This window comes from Pantherophis guttatus, chromosome 18, assembly GCF_059756535.1.
Source record: "Pantherophis guttatus breed Tessera chromosome 18, ASM5975653v1, whole genome shotgun sequence".
NCBI lineage: Eukaryota > Metazoa > Chordata > Lepidosauria > Squamata > Colubridae > Pantherophis > Pantherophis guttatus.
Genome location: NC_142080.1, coordinates 10,060,988 through 10,080,000, shown reverse-complemented (window position 1 = coordinate 10,080,000; position 19,013 = coordinate 10,060,988). Strand labels below are relative to the sequence as shown.

The 19,013-nt window shown below is 46.7% G+C and overlaps 1 protein-coding gene across 5 annotated transcripts in view; it reads right to left on the bottom strand.

The window, feature by feature from the left end:
* The window catches only part of PIAS3 (protein inhibitor of activated STAT 3), a 42,790-nt gene extending 25,405 nt beyond the window's left edge, over positions 1–17,385 (bottom strand). For 2 of the 5 annotated variants that reach the window (XM_060682569.2, XM_087881253.1), the window contains exons 1-2: positions 17,153–17,385; positions 2,877–3,342 (exon numbers count right to left, since the gene is read on the bottom strand). In XM_060682569.2, the coding sequence (XP_060538552.2) occupies positions 2,877–3,342; positions 17,153–17,197 (511 nt within the window). In that variant the 5' untranslated portion in view covers positions 17,198–17,385. Of the gene's footprint in view, positions 1–2,876; positions 3,343–5,304; positions 5,363–6,576; positions 8,196–9,362; positions 9,607–17,152 lie in introns of those variants that run through there. The other 3 variants (XM_060682568.2, XM_087881252.1, XM_060682570.2) reach the window with 3 other exon arrangements.
* Positions 17,386–19,013: the final 1,628 nt, after the last annotated feature.

Sequence of the window (19,013 nt, the reverse complement as noted above, 5' to 3'; positions counted from 1 at the left end):
TGTTTTTGATGCTGCACGCATGGACGGCGCGCGCAAGCAAATTGCCGTGTTTTGTGACACAGCACGCATTTGGGCGTGCGAGTGAAGCCAGCGTGCGTGCGAACACGCTCACATTTCCAGTGCTGGGCAAACCGGTGTTGTGGTCTGCCAGCAGCCTGCGGAGCTGGCAGCGGAGTCGGACAGCAATGAGACTGAGGAAGAACATGGGCCAGTCCTGGAGGCTGGGGAAGGCCCGGATGAGGGCTCTGCATCAGAGGCAGAGATGGGGCCAGGGCCATCGGGGAGTGAGGTGTGGACTCCGGAGCCTCCAGAGGCTGACAGTAGAGAGGCAGAGGAACAGGAGGAGCCTGTTCTTAATGCACGCATGAGAAGAGCTGCCAGAAGGCAGGAGCAGCTCAAGCAAAGAGGACAACTCGGGAGTAGAGCCAAGAGATGATTGGCCCCTCCCGTAAGGCTTAAAACAGACCAGCAATGGCGTTTAGGCTTTGCCGGAAAACAACGTTGGTAGCTTCGTCTTCTTCTTCGTCTACGTCTTGCATTTATTTTTGTATCTGTGACTTCTGAACGTTTGCCAAGAAAGGCCTTTGGCAGTTTGCCTAATTGGACCAAGGTTTGCGATAGGACTGAGGAATTTGTGTTGGGAGGAATTTGCTTTAATTTAGTTGAACGACGCTGGGAATGAAGTCATTCTCAGCTGTTCGAATAAAGTTTGTTTGTTTTTTTCACTGACTGATTTTCCTACTACTTACTTGGGCCTGGATCACAACAACTGGTTGTTAGAGTGTGTGAAGCCCACCTCTGGAATACATATTTAACTTTACATGTGTTAACAGCAGCTACAACTGTGTTTGCACAACAGTAGGAAAACGAAGAGACCCCCAACAGAGGAAAATGTAATTTTAAAAAAATATTAGAATGTGCAGAAATGGATAGTTTAACACTTAAAATGAAGGCGAAGGAAGAAACCGAATGCTTTTTAACTTGGGATTTGTTTTTAATCAGTGACTAACTAGCAGAAACAGAAGTTAGGAATTTAAAAATGTAAGAGAATGATTAATTATATAAGGAAGGTTCACTAAAAGGGATAAGCAAATATTATTGTTATGATTACTTTTTCTTAAAATTAACTGTCCCCCGACAACAGACTGTTTATGTAGACATTGAATTTTTTATGTTTAATAAAAAATAAATTAAAAAATTAAAAAAGAGAAGCACTGGTGATTCATGCCCACCCTCTGAATTTTAAAGGATGCCCGGAATTATGCCAAGCCGCCCCCCCGCCCTTTTGCTGCGATGATGAAAACGGTGATGATGATGATAGAACGGAACCCAAAATCTCTGTTGTTCAGTGAGATGTTTGTTAAGTTGGGTTTGCTCCATTTTGCGACCTTCCTTGCCACTGCTGTTAAGCGAATCAAAGTAAAGTTAGGAATGCGGTGGTTAAGTGAACCGGGATTCCCCCGTTGGTTTTGCCCGTCACAAAATGGAAAAAGGGGATCACGCCTGACCCCGGGACACTGCGACTGTCATAAATATGAGTCAGTTAGCCAAGCGTCTGGATTTGGAGCACAGAGATGCTTGCAACGGTCGTAAGTGTGAAAAACAGTCACAGGTCCCTTTTCTCCAGTGCCGTTGTTAACTTTGAGCGGTCACTAAATGAACTGTTGTAAGTCGAGGACTACCTGTAGTAGGCGTCTGTTCAGGGGTGGGATTCAGCCAGTTCGCGAGAACCGGATGCTAATTTTACATCTGGTTTGCCGAACCGGTAGTTGCAAGGGCTAGCTGGCCCCGCCCCTCCCAGGAGTCTCCACGCGGTCTGTTTTGGATGCCAGGTAAGTGCAGGGCCCGCGTGGAGGCTCTGGGAGGGCGAAAAACGGGCCTACCGGAAGTAGCAGAAGTCTGAAAACGGGCCCATTTCCAGCCTCCGGAGGGCCTCCAGAGCCCAGAGGAGGCCATTTTCGCCCACCCCTGCGTCTGCTGCCTTGAGTTAGTATAAAAATAATAAAGGTGGGATAAAAGTTTCTGGGATGAGAAGCGAAACGTCTTCAAAGAAAAAACAAGAAAGATCAGTTGCCTCTTGAAAAAAAAGCACTTTTGGGATAACCTCGGCTAGACAGTGTCGGCTGGCGGTCCCCAGGATGAGGGCGTTCTCTGTGGTCGCACTGACCCTCTGGAATGGGTTGCCCACCGGGCTCCGGACGGCCCCCCGACCTCCGCACCTTCCGCGCTGACCTAAAGACATGGCTCTTTCAGCAACTTCCCTGATCTGCCGTGGATTTTAACTTGGGGATTTGGGGATTTAAAATTGGTTTTTAATATTATTTAATCTTTATCTATTGTCGGGTTGTTTTATTGTTGTGAGCTGCCCCGAGTCCTATGGGAGAAGGGCGGCATATAAATCTGACAAACAAACAAACAAACAAATAAATAAACAAACCAAAGACCTGTATGATTTAAGAATCTCCATAGACCAGGGGTCTGCAACCTTAAACACTCAAAGAGCCATTTGGACCCGTTTCCCACAGAAAAGAAAACACCGGGAGCCACAAAACCCTTCCCGTGCCTGAACTATTTCTTGAGCGGCCACAAAACGAGCATATGTAGTCGAATTAAACGTTCTGTTTTCTTCTGAAACTTTCCTTTTCTTGGATTTATCCATGGTTGGCCTACCGGGGGTTGAAAAGCTCAATAAACCTCGTACTGGAGGGTGTCACACATTGGCAGTTGTGACGCATATTTTGAGTGACAGGGAGCCACAGCAGAGGGGTGAAAGAGCCACATGAGGCTCCAGAGCCTCAGGTTGCTGACCCCTGCCATAGGCATTCCTACCCGGAAATGTTAAGCACAGCCCAAGCCTGCCCTTACAGAGGACTCACCCAAAGTGGTAGGTTTGATGAGTTCGTCGTAAACGTCGTAGAAGGGGAGCCGACGCATCTTCACATCCGGATGGACAGGGTGGATGGGGGGCGAGATGTGAGGCACGTCGGCCTCGTGTTTGGACCCCAGCATCGGCACGGGAGGCAACATGCCGGCTGGCACTCCGGACGCCACCCCTCCATTGTCGTAAGGCATGTGGCATATGGCGCCTTGAGTCAACGCCGTGGCCGAGGGCAACTGCCCAGCTTGGAGGTGGAGCATGGACAAGTCCGAAGGGGTGAGGATCTTGCGGGGGAAACGCCTCCGGTACAACTCCTTGATTTTCATCTGGACGGCGGAGCTGCAGCCCGACTTCAGCAACTGCAGCGCCTTGGTGAGCAGCTCGTGTTTACGCCCGCTCTTGTTGCGCCCGGCGAAGCCCAGAAGCACCTGCAGCTCCGAGACGCGGAAGCTCATAACCATGTGCTGGAGGACAAACATAGATTAAAGAGGAAAATTAAAAGTGCGGATAACGTAATTGTATTTTTTAAAAAATTAAGAAATATTAAGATATTAAATATTTATATTAAATATTTTAAAAAATATTAAGATTGTCCTCCACTCGTGACAGTCCAATTAGGAATGGTTCAAAGTTACAGTTTGGTGTTTTTATTGGGTTATCCGATAAAATAAGATGCAAAATACAAAAGTAAATAGGAAAATGGTGGGAGAGTCATATGTGGTGGACATGTCCAGAAGCAAGAAATTATTGGATTAGAATTAAAACATGGTTAGAAGAAATGCTACAACAACATATAGAATTAAAACCTGAGCTCTTCATATTGGGTATTCTACCAGAGAAAATTAGTAAAGAAAATATATATTTCATTATACATGTAATAACTGCAGCGAGGATAGTATTTGCGTAAAGATGGAAAGCAGAGAAAATCCCTTCAGAGGGGGAAGTAATGAAAAAAATATTGGATTGTGCAGAAATGAATAGATTGACTTTGACAATTAAAGAGAGGAATCGGAATATTTTAAGGTATGGGGACAATTTTACCATTGGTTAGAGAAGATATATATATAGGGTAATGTTGCTATGAAACAATGAAAGAAGAAAGGGGAGAGTGAAGATAGATAAATGTATTAATAGTAAGCAAGAAATATGGGGAGAATGTTATAATAAAGGAATAATGTGGGGAGAATGTTATAACAAATGAATGGAAAATATTAAGAAATGATGAAGATCGGAGGAGCAAGAAGAAGAAGTCACAAAAGATGTACCAAGATGATTATGTATTGTATGTTTGTTTGTTTATAAAATTAAAAAAATGATTTAAAAAAAAGGAAAACGATGGGAGAGAAAGAGAAGGAAGATTTAACATGAATGGTGGTGGACTTTAGGAGAAATCCTTCCGTACTTCCACCTCACAATACTAGACAACACAGTATCAACAGTAGAGACGTTCAAATTTCTAGGTTCTACCATATCTCATGACCTAATGGACACCTAATATCAAAAACGTCATCAAAAAAGCACAACAAAGAATGTTCTTTCTGCGCCAACTCAGGAAGCTCAAACTGGCCAAGGAGCTGCTGATCCAGTTCTACAGAGGAATGATGGAGTCTGTCATCTGCACCTCCTTAACTGTCTGGTTTGGTTCTGCAACCCAACAAGGCAGACCCAGACTTCAGAGGATCATTAGAACTGCAGAAAAAGCAATTACTAGCATCTTCCGATATTTGAGGGGCTTTTGCAGAGAGGAGGAAGGGGGACAAGCTATTCTCCAAAGCACCCAAAGGAAGAATGGATGGAAACTGACCAAGGAGAGATTCAACCTGGAAATAAGGAGGAATTTCCTGACCGTGAGAACCATCGACCCATGGAACAGAAGTTGCCTTCGGAAGTTGTGGGAGTTTCTCCACTGAAGGCTTTCCAGAAGAGACTGGGCTGCCATCTCTCAGAAAGGGTGCTTGGGCGGAGGGGTTGGACTAGATGACCTACAAGGTCCCTTCCAACTCTGTTAATCTAAATCTAAAAAACCCCCAAAACCTGCCTTCCATTGAGGACCTGTATTCTGCACGAGTGAAAAAGAGGGCTGTGAAAATATTTACAGACCCTTCGCATCCTGGACATTAAACTGTTTCTACTCCTACCCTCAAAATGATGCGATAGAGCACTGCACACCAGAACAACTAGACACAAGGACAGTTTTTTCCCAAACGCCATCGCTCTGCTAAACAAATAATTCCCTCAAAACTGTCAAATTATTTACTAAGTCTGCACTACTATTAGTCTTCTCATCATTCTTATCACCCATCTCCTTTCACTTATGACTCTATGACTGTAACCTTGTTGCTGGTATCCTTACGATTTATATTGATTTTTTCCTAATATGATTCGATTGCTTATTTGTACCCTATGACTATCATTGAGTGTTGTACCTTATGATTCTTGATGAACGTATCTTTTCTTTTATGTACACTGAGAGCCTATGCACCAAAGGCAAATTCCTTGGGTGTCCAATCACACTTGGCCAATAAAAAATTCTATTCTATTCCATTCCATTTGATGTTAATGCCTTATTTTAGGGCAACAGAGAGAGAGTTGGAAATCAATGTTTCTTTTTCTTTTTTTTTTCTTATCCTCCCTCACTTCTCTTCCCCCTCTTCCTCCCCACCGGTTTCCTATTTACTATGGTGACATTTCAAAGTTACGACGTTACACTGAAAAAAGGAGGAACTTATGACCATTTTTCACATTTATGACCTTTGCAGCATCCCCGTGATCACGTGATCAAAATTTGGACGCTTGGCAAGCCGGTTCATATTTATGACGGTTGCAGTGTCCCCATCAGTCCCACTGATGATGTTCCCTAGTTGGGTCATGAAACGTCTCCAAGAAAACAAGCAAGCTCAGAGACCACCAAGGACCCCATATTCTTCTTCCTCCTCCATCACCCCCACTCCCTTTTGCACTGATGATGTTCCCTAGTTGGGTCATGAAACGTCTCCAAGAAAACAAACAAGCTCAGAGACACCCAGGACCCCTTCTCCTTTTCTTTTTCTTTCTTTCTTTTTCTTTCTTTCTTTCTTTCTTTTCTTTTTCTTTCTTTCTTTCCTCTGTCTCTTTCTTTTCTTTCTTTCTTTCTTTCTTTTTTTTCTTTCTTTCTTTCTTTCCTCTCTTTCTTCTCTTTCTTTCTTTCTTTTTCTTTCTTTCTTTCCTCTCTCTCTTTCTTCTTTCTTTCTTTCTTTTTCTTTCTTTCTTTCCTCTCTCTCTCTCTTTCTTCTTTCTTTCTTTCTTTTTCTTTCTTTCTTTCCTCTCTCTCTTTCTTCTTTCTTTCTTTCTCTTTCTTTCTTTCTCTTTCTTCTTTCTTTCTTTCTTTCTTTCTTTCCTTCCTTTCCTTTCCTTTCTTTCTCTTCCTCCTCCTCCTCCTCCTCCTCTCTGCAAACACCTCCCACTTCTAGCACTGATAATGTTCCCTAGTTGGGTCATGAAACGTCTCCAAGAAAACAAGCAAGCTCAGAGACCACCAAGGACCCCTCTTTTCAACCCTGAGCTACCACCATTCCCCTTTAATGGAACACTTGCAAGAACAACCAAGACAGACCCCCCCCCACAAGACATCAAGGTCCCCCCAGTTCAGCCCTGAGCTACAAATATTCTCCCCTATTGTTCTGACCGTGTTAATTGTAAGGCAAATGTTTTTTCATCACCTCTTGTTGAACAAGCCATCATGGTGCCGCTGACCCCTCCCCGACTCTTCATTTTGGGGGGGGGGCTGACTTACAAACAGTTCATTTAGTGACCATCCGAAGTTACGACGGTGCTATAAAAAGGCGGCTTATGACTTATAACAACTGTGGCAAGAAAGGTGCTAAAATGGAGCAAAATTCACTTAACATCGGTCTCACTTAGCAAAAAATAATTGCGGGGCTCCACTGTGGTCGTAAGTCGAGGACTACCCACAGAACATTTTCCAGGGCTTTTCTAAGTCTCTGAACCCCCCAAGAACAGATTTGACAACTGATGATCACAAATTGAGAGTTGTCGCAAGTAATGTAATAATTATAATGTAATGTAATTTTTTCTTGACTGTACACCGCCTTGAGTCCTACGGGAGAAAGGCGGTATAGAAATATAATAAATAAATAAATAAATGTAATGTAATGTAACGTAAAACAGCATTGCCAAAAAGGCATTAAGAATTGTCAACCTAATCCTACGTAGCTTCTTCTCTGGAAATACTATACTGCTAACCAGAGCATACAAAACCTTTGCTAGACCAATTCTCGAATACAGCTCGTCTGGCTGGAACCCGCACTGCATACCGGACATTAATACAATTGAGTGAGTCCAGAGATATTTCACGAGAAGAGTCCTCCACTCCTCCGCTCGCAACAGAATCCCTTATGCCACCAGGCTTGAAATTCTGGGCTTAGACAACTTAGAACTATGCCGCCTTCGGTGTGACCTAAGCGTAGTACATAAAATTATCTGCTATAATGTCCTACCTGTCCATGACTACTTCAGCTTCAACCACAACACACGAGCACACAATAGATACAAACTCAAGGTAAACTGTTCCAAACTCGATTGCAGGAAATAAGACTGCAGCAACAGAGTGTTCAATGCCTGGAATGCACTACCTGACTCTGTGGTTACATCCCAAAACTCCCATAAGTTTAACCTTAGACTGTCTACTGTTGACCTCACCCCATTCCTAAGAGCTCTGTAAGGGGCGTGCATCAGCGCACCAGCGTGCCGTCCGTCCCTGTCCTAATGTCTCCTTTTATTCGTATCCATTTCCTGTGTTCATATTCATGTTTTATACTTATATCTGTTATCAAATACATGCTTGACGAAATAAATTTAAAAAAAAAAAATAACGTCGTTTTCTCCATTTCTTTCGAAAGCGCAATCTCTCACACACACAAAACACCCCATCGTGGTCCTCCCAGCAGGCAGCTAGAGCAAACCTCCCCCGGCTAATGAAATATGGGACAAACAAGAAACACAAACACACACATACACACACACACATACACACACAGAATCCTGCCTGCTGTGAAGAAACTTTACAATTTCCAAGAGAGAGAAAAGGGTAGGAAATTGAGAAGGCAGCCCAACGTCTCGGCTTATGGGTGACCCCACTCAAATCTTTAGATTTGAGGATTCCCGCAGCCCTCAAAAGGGACCCTCCTGTCTTACATGTTGTTTTGATCTGCCTTCCTTTTCCTTTCTTTCCTCCTTCCTTCCTTCCTTCCTTCCTTCCTTCCTTCCTTCCTTCCTTTCAGGGGGCTGGAATAGATGACCTCCAAGGTCCCTTCCAACTCTGTTAATAGGTTAATAAATGGTATAGGGTCTCCTGCTTGGGCGCGGGGGTTGGACTAGATGATCTCCAAGGTCCCTTCCGACTCTTTTGTTATTCTCTTATACCAAAAGGTTCGCCTTGCATCCGGGACTCCTTTCACCCCCTTGAACTCCTGGGGCCGGACCCTTCGAAAGGTGGGGTGAGGGTGTCTCTCAGCCCCCCCCAGCTGTGCCTCCTGCCTATATTCCACCCCTCCCCCCAAAAATCCCCCTCCTCACCATCTGCTGCACCCTCCCTGGGCAAATCCATCCATGCCCACCGCCCCTTTTTTGCAAACCCCCCTTTCTTCCCTCCGCCTCCCCCTCCTCCTCCATCCAGGGACCCCAGCCCCAGAGATGCCCCACCACCCTCCCTCCCCTCATTCACAGCCCCCACCCCACCCTTAGCTTCCCTGTATCCCCCCTCCCTCAACACCCCTCCCCCCACACCCGACCCTCCTTTACAGCCCCCTCCCCAAAAACACAGGGAGCCCCTCCCCCTCCCTCAACACCCCTCCCCTCACACCCCAGCCCCTCTTTTGCAGCCCCCTCCCAAAAAAACAGTGGAGCCCCTCCCCCTCCCTCAACACCCCTCCCCTCACTCTCCTGCCCCTCCTTTGCAGCCCCCCAACCTAAAAAGACAGGGGAGCCCCTCCCCCTCCCTCAACACCCCTCCCCCCACACCCCAGCCCCTCTTTTGCAGCCCCCCTCCCCAAAAAAACAGGGGAGACCCTCCCCCTCCCTCAACACCCCTCCCCTCACTCTCCTGCCCCTCCTTTGCAGCCCCCCTCCCCAAAAACACAGGGGAGCCCCTCCACCTCCCTCAACACCCCTCCCCCCACACCCCAGCCCCTCTTTTGCAGCCCCCCTCCCCCAAAACACAGGGAGCCTCTCCCCCTCCCTCAACACCCCTCCCCCCACACCCCAGGCCCTCTTTTGCAGCCCCCCTCCCCAAAAAGACAGGGGAGCCCCTCCCCCTCCAATTGCACCCCTTGCTGCCCCCCCCACCCCGCCGCCGTCCCTCCTCTCCCCCCCCACGATTTCTCCTCTCCTCATTCCCCCCCCGCTCCCCGAGGATGATGGGCTTTGTAGTCCCGCCCCTCCTTCTCTCTCTCTCTCTCATCTCCCCCTCTTCCCCCCCCCCGCCTACCTTCAGCTCAGCTGCCTCCGCCATCTTGAGGCATCGTCGCCCCTCGCCAGGGACCGGGGAGAAATTCTTACGCCGAGGACGAAGCGCGCGAGAGACAATAGTAAAGCGACGCCGGCCTGGCCACGCCCCCCCTCTCCCTCCCTCCCTCCGGAAGGGCGTGTGGAGGGAGGGGGGAAATGAGGAGGAGGAGGGGCGGGGCCTGGGAAGCGCCGTGAGGGAAGCCCTCCAGGCGGGCGTCTTAAGGGAGCGTGGGCAAAGTGCCAACCCCGCGCGCAGGCGGAGGGAGCGATTGCTCTATATAGGAGCAGAAGAAAACGCGGGGCCCGGTTTCAAGATTCGGATTAAACAAAAGTCGGGAGGGGACCTCGGAGGTCATCTAGTCCAACCCCTCCCCTCGCCCAAGCAGGAGATTCTACACCATTTCTGACAGAGGGCAGTCCAGGCTCTTCTTGGAAGCCTCCAGGGATGAAGCTCCCACAACTTCTGAGGCAACTCCTGTTCTTTACAGAGGAACAGAGTTGGAAGGGACCTCGGAGGTCATCTAGTCCAACCCCCTGCCCATGCAAGAGACCCTACACACCATTTCTGACAGTCTCTTCTTCAAAGCCTCCAGGGATGAAGCTCCCACAACTTCTGAGGCAACTTCTGTTCTTTACAGAGGAACAGAGTTGGAAGGGACCTCGGAGGTCATCTAGTCCAACCCCTCCCCTCGCCCAAGCAGGAGACCTAGGCCTACACCCATTTCTGACAGAAGGCAGTCCGGTCTCTCTTCACACGAGGCTTTGAAAAACCCGCTTGACGGGTTCGCTTAAGGTGTGTGAGGCTCCACAGCAACGAACCTCTCTGGCTGAAGGCGATGGGGCAGGGCAGCCTAACAGATTGACAGAGTTGGAAGGGACCTTGGAGGTCATCTAGTCCAACCCCCTCCCCCACCCAAGCAGGAGACCCTACACCATTTTCTGACAGTCTCTTCTTGAAAGCTTCCAGGGATGAAGCTCCCACAACTTCTGAAGGCAACTTCTGTTCCATGTGTTGATGGCTCTCACTGTCAAGAAATTTTCTCCTTATTTCCAGGTTGAATCTCTCCTTGATCAGTTTCCATCCATTCTTCCTTGTCTGGCCTTCAAAGGTGCTTTGGAAAATAGCTTGGCCCTCTTCCTCCTCTCTGGGGCAGCCCCTCAAATATTGGAAGATGCTCTCATGTCTCCCCTGGTCCTTCTCTTCCCTAGACTAGCCAGGCCCAGTTCCTGCAACCGTTCATCGTATTACAGATTTTAGATTTTTTTTTTAGATTTAGATTAACAGAGTCGGAAGGGACCTTGGAGGTCATCTAGTCCAACCCCCCGCCCAAGCAGGAGACCATACAGCATTTCTGACAAATGGCAGTCCAGCCTCTTCTTGAAAGCCTCCAGGGCTGAAGCTCCCACAACTTCTGAAGGCAACTTCTGTTCTTTCAGTTGATTGTTCTCACTGGCAGAATATTTCTACTTATTCCCAGGTTGAATCTCTCATTGATCAGTTTCCATCCATTCTTCCTTGTCTGGCCTTTAGAGAATAGCTTGACCCCCTTCCTCCTCTCTGTGGCAGCCCCTCAAATATTGGAAGATGCTCCCATGTCTCCCCTGGTCCTTCTCTTCCCTAGACTAGCCAGGCCCAGTTCCTGCAACTGTTTTTCCTATGTTTTAGCCTTGAGTCCCCTCATCATCCTGCTTGCTCTTCTCTGCACTTTTTCTAGAGTCTCAACATCTTTTTTAAAATGTGGTGACCAAAACTGGATGCAGGACTCTAGGTGTGGCCTTACTAAAGCTTTATAGAGTGGTATTAGCACCTCCCTTGATCTTGATTCCATCCCTCTGTTAATGCAATTTAGGCTTAAGCATGTTGAAGCAAGTTTTAGCTTGAGACTTTTAGCAAAAAGTCAGATGGCAAATTTCCAAGGACAGGGAGTCCTCCAGTTCATTTAGTGTCCGTTCTAAGTTAGAAGGGCGCTGAAAAAAGCCACTTATTATCACAGTCTGTTTGTCAACAGGAAAGGGCCTGCTGGTATCCTGAAGTCTTCCCAGGTTTTTCTTTGTGAAGCTTCACAGGTAGTTCTCAACTTACGACACCTTGCTTAATGACCGTTCGGAGTTACTACAGCACTGAACAAAAGGGACTCACACTTACAACCGTGGCAGCACCACCGTGGTTACATGAGCAGAATTCAGATGCTTGGCAACCGACTCACACTTATGACAGTCGCAGTGTCCTGGGGTCACGTGATCCACTGACAAGCAAAGCCAATGGGAGAAAGCCATATTCACTTAACAACTGTATTATTAAGTTAACAACTGCAGTGATTCACTTAACAATTGTGGCAAGAGAGGTCGTAAAATGGGACAAAACTCACTAAACAAATGTCTCACTTAGCAACAGAAATTTTGGGCTTGATTGTGGTCGTATGCGGTCGTAAATCGAAGACTACCCAGATGCAAAACTGACCATCAGGATTTATGTAGACAAACTATGTTAGCCCCATCTTAACTTAACTGATGCTTAAGTGAATAAATTGTGGTTAAAGAAATCAACTTTTGATGAGTGGATTCACAGAATATCCTCAACCTTCTTATAATGAAAGCTGTAATCATCATTCGTGAATTTTTGTACTTGGTTTATCGATTCGACTCTTCCAATGCGGACAGGTAGTCCTTGACTTATGACCACAACGGAGCCCAAAGTTTCTGTTGCTAAGCGAGACATTTCTTAAGTGAGTTTTGTTCCATTTTACGACCTCTCTTGCCACAGTTGTTAAGTGAACCATTGCAGTTGTTAACTTAGTAATACGGTTCTTAAGTGAATCTGGCTTCTCCCATTGACTTTGCTTGTCAGAAGGTCGCAAAAGCGGATCACACGACCCCGGGACACTGCGACCGTCATAAATATCAGTCAGATGCCACCCATCTGAATTTTGATCACGTGTCCATAGGGATGCCTCAACGGTCGTAAGTGTGAAACGCATCAGAAGGGATGCTAGATTGCTACAAAGCTTGTAAATATGACAAATGGTCCTAAGTCACATTTTTCACCGCCGTTGTGACTTCGAACGGTCACTAAACGAACTGTCATAAGTTTGAGGACTTTACCCTTACACACGGGTGACAGTATAAAAACAAAATTACAATCGCTTTACGCTGAGCCTGAAAAACACCCATGATCTCATTCCAGCAGGCAGGAGACCGTAGATTAACATATTCAAAACCGCAGTTTAGACTGCAGCAAATTCCTTGCTCGGCCCAGGAATTCAGAAGATAAACAAGGATAACTCCCTGCAAAGGCTGGAATTCTCGCCAGGTCTGGTTTCAGCCGGTCGATGCCGCTGCCTCGATGGTCAAGGAGCCCTGGTGTCCGATGCCACCTCGCCCCGTTATTAGGAGGGCAAACTTGGCCCAAAGGAGTGTTTAGATTTTTTTTTTAGATTTAGATTAACAGAGTTGGAAGGGACCTTGGAGGTCATCTAGTCCAACCCCCTGCCCAATCAGGAAATCCTACACCATTTCTGACAGAGGACAGTCCAGTCTCTTCTTGAAAGTCTCCAGGGATGAAGCTCCCACAGCTTCTGAAGGCAACTTCTCTTCCATCGGTTGATTGTTCCATGATTTTTGGGGTGTGTGACATGCAAGGAAGCCCAAACCACAGATTGTGTTTCAGCCGCAAGTCAGCACTTAGTGGAAAATGAAGGGATTGGCAGATGGAGCGACGCTAAGCCACAATTCATGGATTGCATCAAGCGGATCTGGTTTACTTTTCCCCAACAGCTGACGGATATACCTATCTGTGCGTTACAGGTGGTCCTCGGCCTACGACCGCAATTGAGCCCAAAATTAAGTGAGACCTTTGCAAAGTGAGTTTTGCCCCATTTTACGACCTTTCTTGCCACGGTTGTTAAGTGAGTCACTGCAGTTTTTTACATTAGTCACACGGTTGTTCGGTGAGGGTGGGTTACCCATTGTGTTTGCTTGTGGGAAGGCCACAAAAGACGATCACCTGATCCCAGGACCCTGCAACTGTCGTAAATATGAGCCAGTTGCCAAACCACTGAATTTCGATCACATGACCCTGGGGGGGGTGCTGCAACGGTTGTTAAGTGTGAAAAATGGTCGTAAGTCACTTTTTTCCGGTGATGTCGTCACTTTGAACGGTCACTAAACAAACTATTGTAAGTCGAGGACTACCTGCATATTGGTAAATTTACTATTGGTTGATATTCCCTCCTCCTTTGATACAGCTGGCGGACCGAGCAGTACAGGTAGTCCTCGACTTATGACCACAACCGAGCCCAACCTTTACTGTTGCTAAGCGAGACGGTTGTTGAGTGAGCTTTGGCCCCGCTTTACGACTTTTCCTGCCATCATTGTTCAGTGAATCACGGCGGTCGATAAGTGAGTAATCCCGTCGTTAAGTCAATCTGGCTTCCCCGTCGACTTTGCTCGTAAGAAGGTCGCGAAAAGGGGATCACGTGACACCCCTCCCCCCCGGGGGATACAATGACCGTCGTAAAATAGGAACCAGTTGCCAAGCAACTGAATTTTTGATCACGTGACCTTAGGGATGCTGTGACGGTCGTAACGGCGGAAAAAAACGGTGGTTCCCAAGTCACATTTTTCAGTGCCCGCTGTAAGTTTGAACGGTCACTAAGTGAATCGTCATAAGTCGAGGACCGCCTGTACCCTGTAATTGTTTTTGAAGTCAGGCAGGAAATGCTACAGATCTGAACCTAGCCAACCGAAGAACTCTACTTCCTTTCTTGTTACATTCACATCTGCGGTGAAATTCAAAATTTTTCCCTACTAGTTGTGTGGGCGTGGCTTGGTGGTCATGTGACTGGGTGGGCGTGGCTTGGTGGTCGGGTGACCGGGGAAACCAACTATCACACTTTACACACAAAATAACACAAAAGCTACACAACCGACTCACACACAATGCAAAAGCAGCCGGACGTCACACAAAATGGTCCCTGCAACAAGCCAGGAACCTCACAGAGTCACAGAGGGCTCAAAAACAAAACTATCACACTTTACACACAAAAATAACACAAAAGCTACACAACTGACTCACACACAATGCAAAAGCAGCCGGATGTCACACAAAATGGGCCCTGCAACAAGTCAGGAACCTCACAGAGTCACAGAGGGCTCAAAAACAAAACTATCACACTTTACACACAAAATAACACAAAAGCTACACAACTGACTCACACACAATGCAAAAGCAGCCGGACGTCACACAAAATGGGCCCTGCAACAAGCCAGGAACCTCATAGAGTCACAAAGGGCTCAAAAACAAAACTATCACACTTTACACACAAAAATAACACAAAAGCTACACAACCGACTCACACACAATGCAAAAGCAGCCGGACGTCACACAAAATGGTCCCTGCAACAAGCCAGGAACCTCACAGAGTCACCGAGAGCTCAAAAACAAACTACACAAAAATACCGGTTCAGGTAATAGGTAGTAAAAAAATGCTTTTAAAAAGTTTTTTAAAAAGTTCAAACTCTGCGCCAAGCAATCATTGAAACTTTTTTTTAACTTCTTAAAGCATTTTTTTACTACCAGTTCCAGCGAACCGGTATCATTTTTACTACCGGTTCGGGCGAACCGCCCCGAACCGGTAGCATTTCACACCGATTCACATTCTTAGGACTGAAATAGATGGCAAAATAAAAAAATACAGCCTTAAATGAAGGTCCCCAAATCCATAAACAGAAGAGTGATCTTTCTCCAATTGTCATTGTGGACTTAGAATTAATTTTTCCCCTCCCCGTTCCTTTGAATTACAGGTGGTCCTCAACTTACAACTGTTGTCACGCCAACCTGGCTAAACTAAGCCCTTTGAATGCTTAGTGCTTTCTCAACCTCGGGAATTCTAAGATGCGTGTGGACTTCAACTCCCAGAATTCTCTAAATCAGCAGGCTGGCTTGGGGGATTCTGGGAAATTGAAATCCACATGGGTTCAAGAACACCGGTGCAGCAATTAAAGCGGTGGCTTCTCAAACCGTTTGCCTTCGATACCCCCAAACGTCTTATAAGAAAGTCCTTATTTAAATAACAGATTAACAGAGTTGGGAGGGACCTTAGAGGTCTTCTAGTCCAACCCCCTGGCCAAGTAGGGAACCCTATACCATGCGGGACAAATGGCTGCCCGTTCTCTTTTTAAAAAAAAAAAAAAAAAACTCCAGTGATGGAGCACCTGCTCCATGGTTTGAAATCTCCTTAATTCCAGGTTGCTTCTGGTGGCAAGCAGTTCCACTGGTTAATTGTCCTCATTGTCGGGAAGTTTCTCATTAATTCCAGGTTGCTTCTCTCCTGGATTAGTTTCCATCCATTGTTTCTTCTCCTGCCTTCTTTTAGAATAGGTTAACCCCCTTCTTCGGGATTACCCTGTTGCGATAGCTCATGAGTTTGTGTGTTTGTTAACCTTTAAAAAACACACACCCAAACTCGGCATAATTTACACCCAGGTTTCGGTCAGCACTGGGTTAAAGGCACCAGGTTTACCTGTGAATTACCTCCATCACGATGGCTGTAGCCAAATCCCTTGTGCTGTCTAATCCCACGTGGCCAATAAAGAATTCTAAAACGCTTATTACATTTTAGCTCCAACTTTAGGCTGGCTGGAGGATTTTGGACTTTTAAAGCCACACGGACGGGAAGAGGCCAGGCTAACCCTTCCGAAAAGGATTTTCGATTGGATTCATGCAGGAGTCGGGATTGACTTCAAACCCACCCACCTACCCCCCCAAAAAAACCCAATTTGCATTACGGGGAACCTAAAAGGCTAGCTGACCCCCTCCCTCCTTCAGGCAGACCCCAAGCTCCGAAAAGTCCTGCAAAGACCTCCTCCTCCCCTTCTCCTCCTCCTCTTCTCCTCCTCCTGTTCTTCCTTCTCCTCCTGCTCTTCCCCTTCTCCTCCTTCTCCTCTCCCCTTCTCCTCCTCTCCTCCTCCTCCACCTCCTCTTCTCCTCCTGCTCTTCCTTCTCCTCCTGCTCTTCCCCTTCTCCTCCTTCTCATCTCCCCTTCTCCTCCTCTCCTCCTCCACCTCCTCTCCTCCTCCTCCTGCTCTTCCTTCTCCATCTGCTCTTCCCCTTCTCCTCCTTCTCCTCTCCTCCTCCTCCACTCCCCCTTCTCCTCCTCCTGCTCTTCCTTCTCCTCCTCCTCTTCCCCTCCTCCTCCATCTCCTCTTCCCGTTTCTCCTTCTCCTCCTTTCCTCCTCCTCCTCCACCTCTTCTCCTCCTGCTGCTGTTCTTTCTCCTCCTCCTCTTCCCCTTCTCCTCCTTCTCCTCTCCCCTTCTCCTTCTCCTCCTCTCCTCCTCCTCCTCCATCTCCTCTTCCCGTTTCTCCTTCTCCTCCTTTCCTCCTCCTCCTCCACCTCTTCTCCTCCTCCTGCTGTTCTTTCTCCTCCTCCTCTTCCCCTTCTCCTCCTTCTCCTCTCCCCTTCTCCTTCTCCTCCTCTCCTCCTCCTCCTCCATCTCCTCTTTCCGTTTCTCCTTCTCCTCCTCTCCTCCTCCTCCTCTTCCCCTTCTCCTCCTGCTCTTCCTTCTCCTCCTCCATTTCCCCTTCTCCTCCTTCTCCTCCTCCTCTCCTCCTCCTCCACTTCCCAAAGTTGGGAAGGCTTTGGTCACCGTTCCGGCGACTGGGGAGAGGATGGGGGCTGAAGCCAAGCCAGCCCTGCAGCTCTGAACCGCTTCCTTACACAAAAATAACATCTTTAGGGGAGAGGATTTGTCCTGGAACTATTTTCACTTACCCTGTTTTCTTTAAACTCCTTTTTCCTCTGGGCACCACCTGGCATCTGCCAAGAAGCCTACCGGAGACCCAGGCAGCTCTGGTTTTAATTTAAGGCATTTTGGGGGAGTTATAGGTCCACATCTGTTTTTTTTTCCCTGCTTAGCCTACACAAAAGAACCCATCACTCACTCCCCCACCCTCCCAAGTTAAGCCAGAAGCCTTTTTTAAAAACCACTCCTCCAGCTGGTTCCTGTGTTAGCCAGAAGCAGGAAGTTACAGATCCATCCAGGCAGTTAAGAAACTTTCACACACACACACAGAGACGCGCACAAGCGCACAACAGAAAGTTTTTTATTCACCGGTTGTGCCCCCTGCAGTTCGATGGCCACCACGCCAGCCTGATGTGAATAAAGTAGGAATTATAGCAAATAAGAAATAATGTGAATAAAAGAAAGGAAGCATACAGAGTCAGATATATGAACTCGGAGAGAACCTCTCTATCCACATTATTATAAGATAGAAAAGCGCTTGTGGGAAATTACATTAACAAACAGTTCAACCTCCTTAAGTGGTAATATATCTTCTGAGGAAACCTAGATGTCACGATGGAAAACATCTGAGTGGCCTCACTATGAATGACACAAAGACCTATACGTTACAAAGAGTTACTTAATCCAATGAATTTACCCAAGGACAGTAGTAAATCTCCCATTAGCAACTCCGAGCACTTAAGGAAAAGTTGTGTGGCTAAGATAATTTTATAAACTAAAATTAATGGTTTAAGTAATTAGATGAGCATATTATCCAATGTATGTAACCAATGTATTGCTGAGCACATTGTAAGCCGCCCTGAGTCTTCGGAGAAGGGCGGCATATAAATCAAAATAATAATAATAAAAAAATATAGGGAAAATCGGATGTATGATCTCATGTTAACCATATATGGAAAATGTATGATCTCACTGAATCCTTTGTCTTAGAAAATGTATAAAAACCGTTGTATCAGAGTTCTTTCCTTGTTCAAAGTTACAGGTACAAAACTGGCTCTGAACCTTGCGCAATAAAACTGTCTCTGGCTGACCCAGGAATGTTGTTTGGTCTCATCATTCCACAACAAGCCAGCCTTTGAAAACAGCTCTTAAAATCAAAATACTGGTTTAAAATATACCACAGCTTTCTCTTGGTTTCATCACGGATGTCTTCCTTTTGTTCCACGAGAAGTAGTCGAAAGGGGGGGGGTCTCAGAAATCCGGTCTCTGCGGAATAGGGGGGAAAAAAATTCAGAGAGGGACCACCAGAAAGCCGCAGAAGGCAGGAGAAGAAACAATGCATTTGAAACTAATCCAGGAGAGAAGCAAGCTGGGATTAAGGAGAAACTTTCCTAACTGGGAAAGCATTTCACCAGTGGAACAGCTTGCCACTAGAAGTGGTGGCTGCTTCATCACTGGAGGTTTTAAAGAAAAGGCTGGACAAACCATCTGTCTGAAATGCTATATAGGGTCTCCAGCTTGGACTAGAAGACCTCCAAGGTCCCTTCCCGCCCTATCCTATCCTATCCTATCCTATCCTATCCTAACCTTAATGCTAACTCTAATTCTTTTTTTTTTTTAATTTGATTTATATGCCGCCCTTCTCCGGAGACTCAGGGCAGCTTACAATGTGCTCAGCAATAGCCTTCATCCTTTTGTATATTTATACGAAGTCAGCTTATTGCCCCCACAAACTGGGTCCTCATTTCACCTACCTTAGAAAGGATGGAAGGCTGAGTCAACCTTGAGCCTGGTGAGATTCGAACCTGCAGTAATTGCAGGCAGCTGGTCTTAATAACAGGGTGCTTTAGACCACTGTACTACCAAGGCTCCTATTGTTTCTAATTCTAA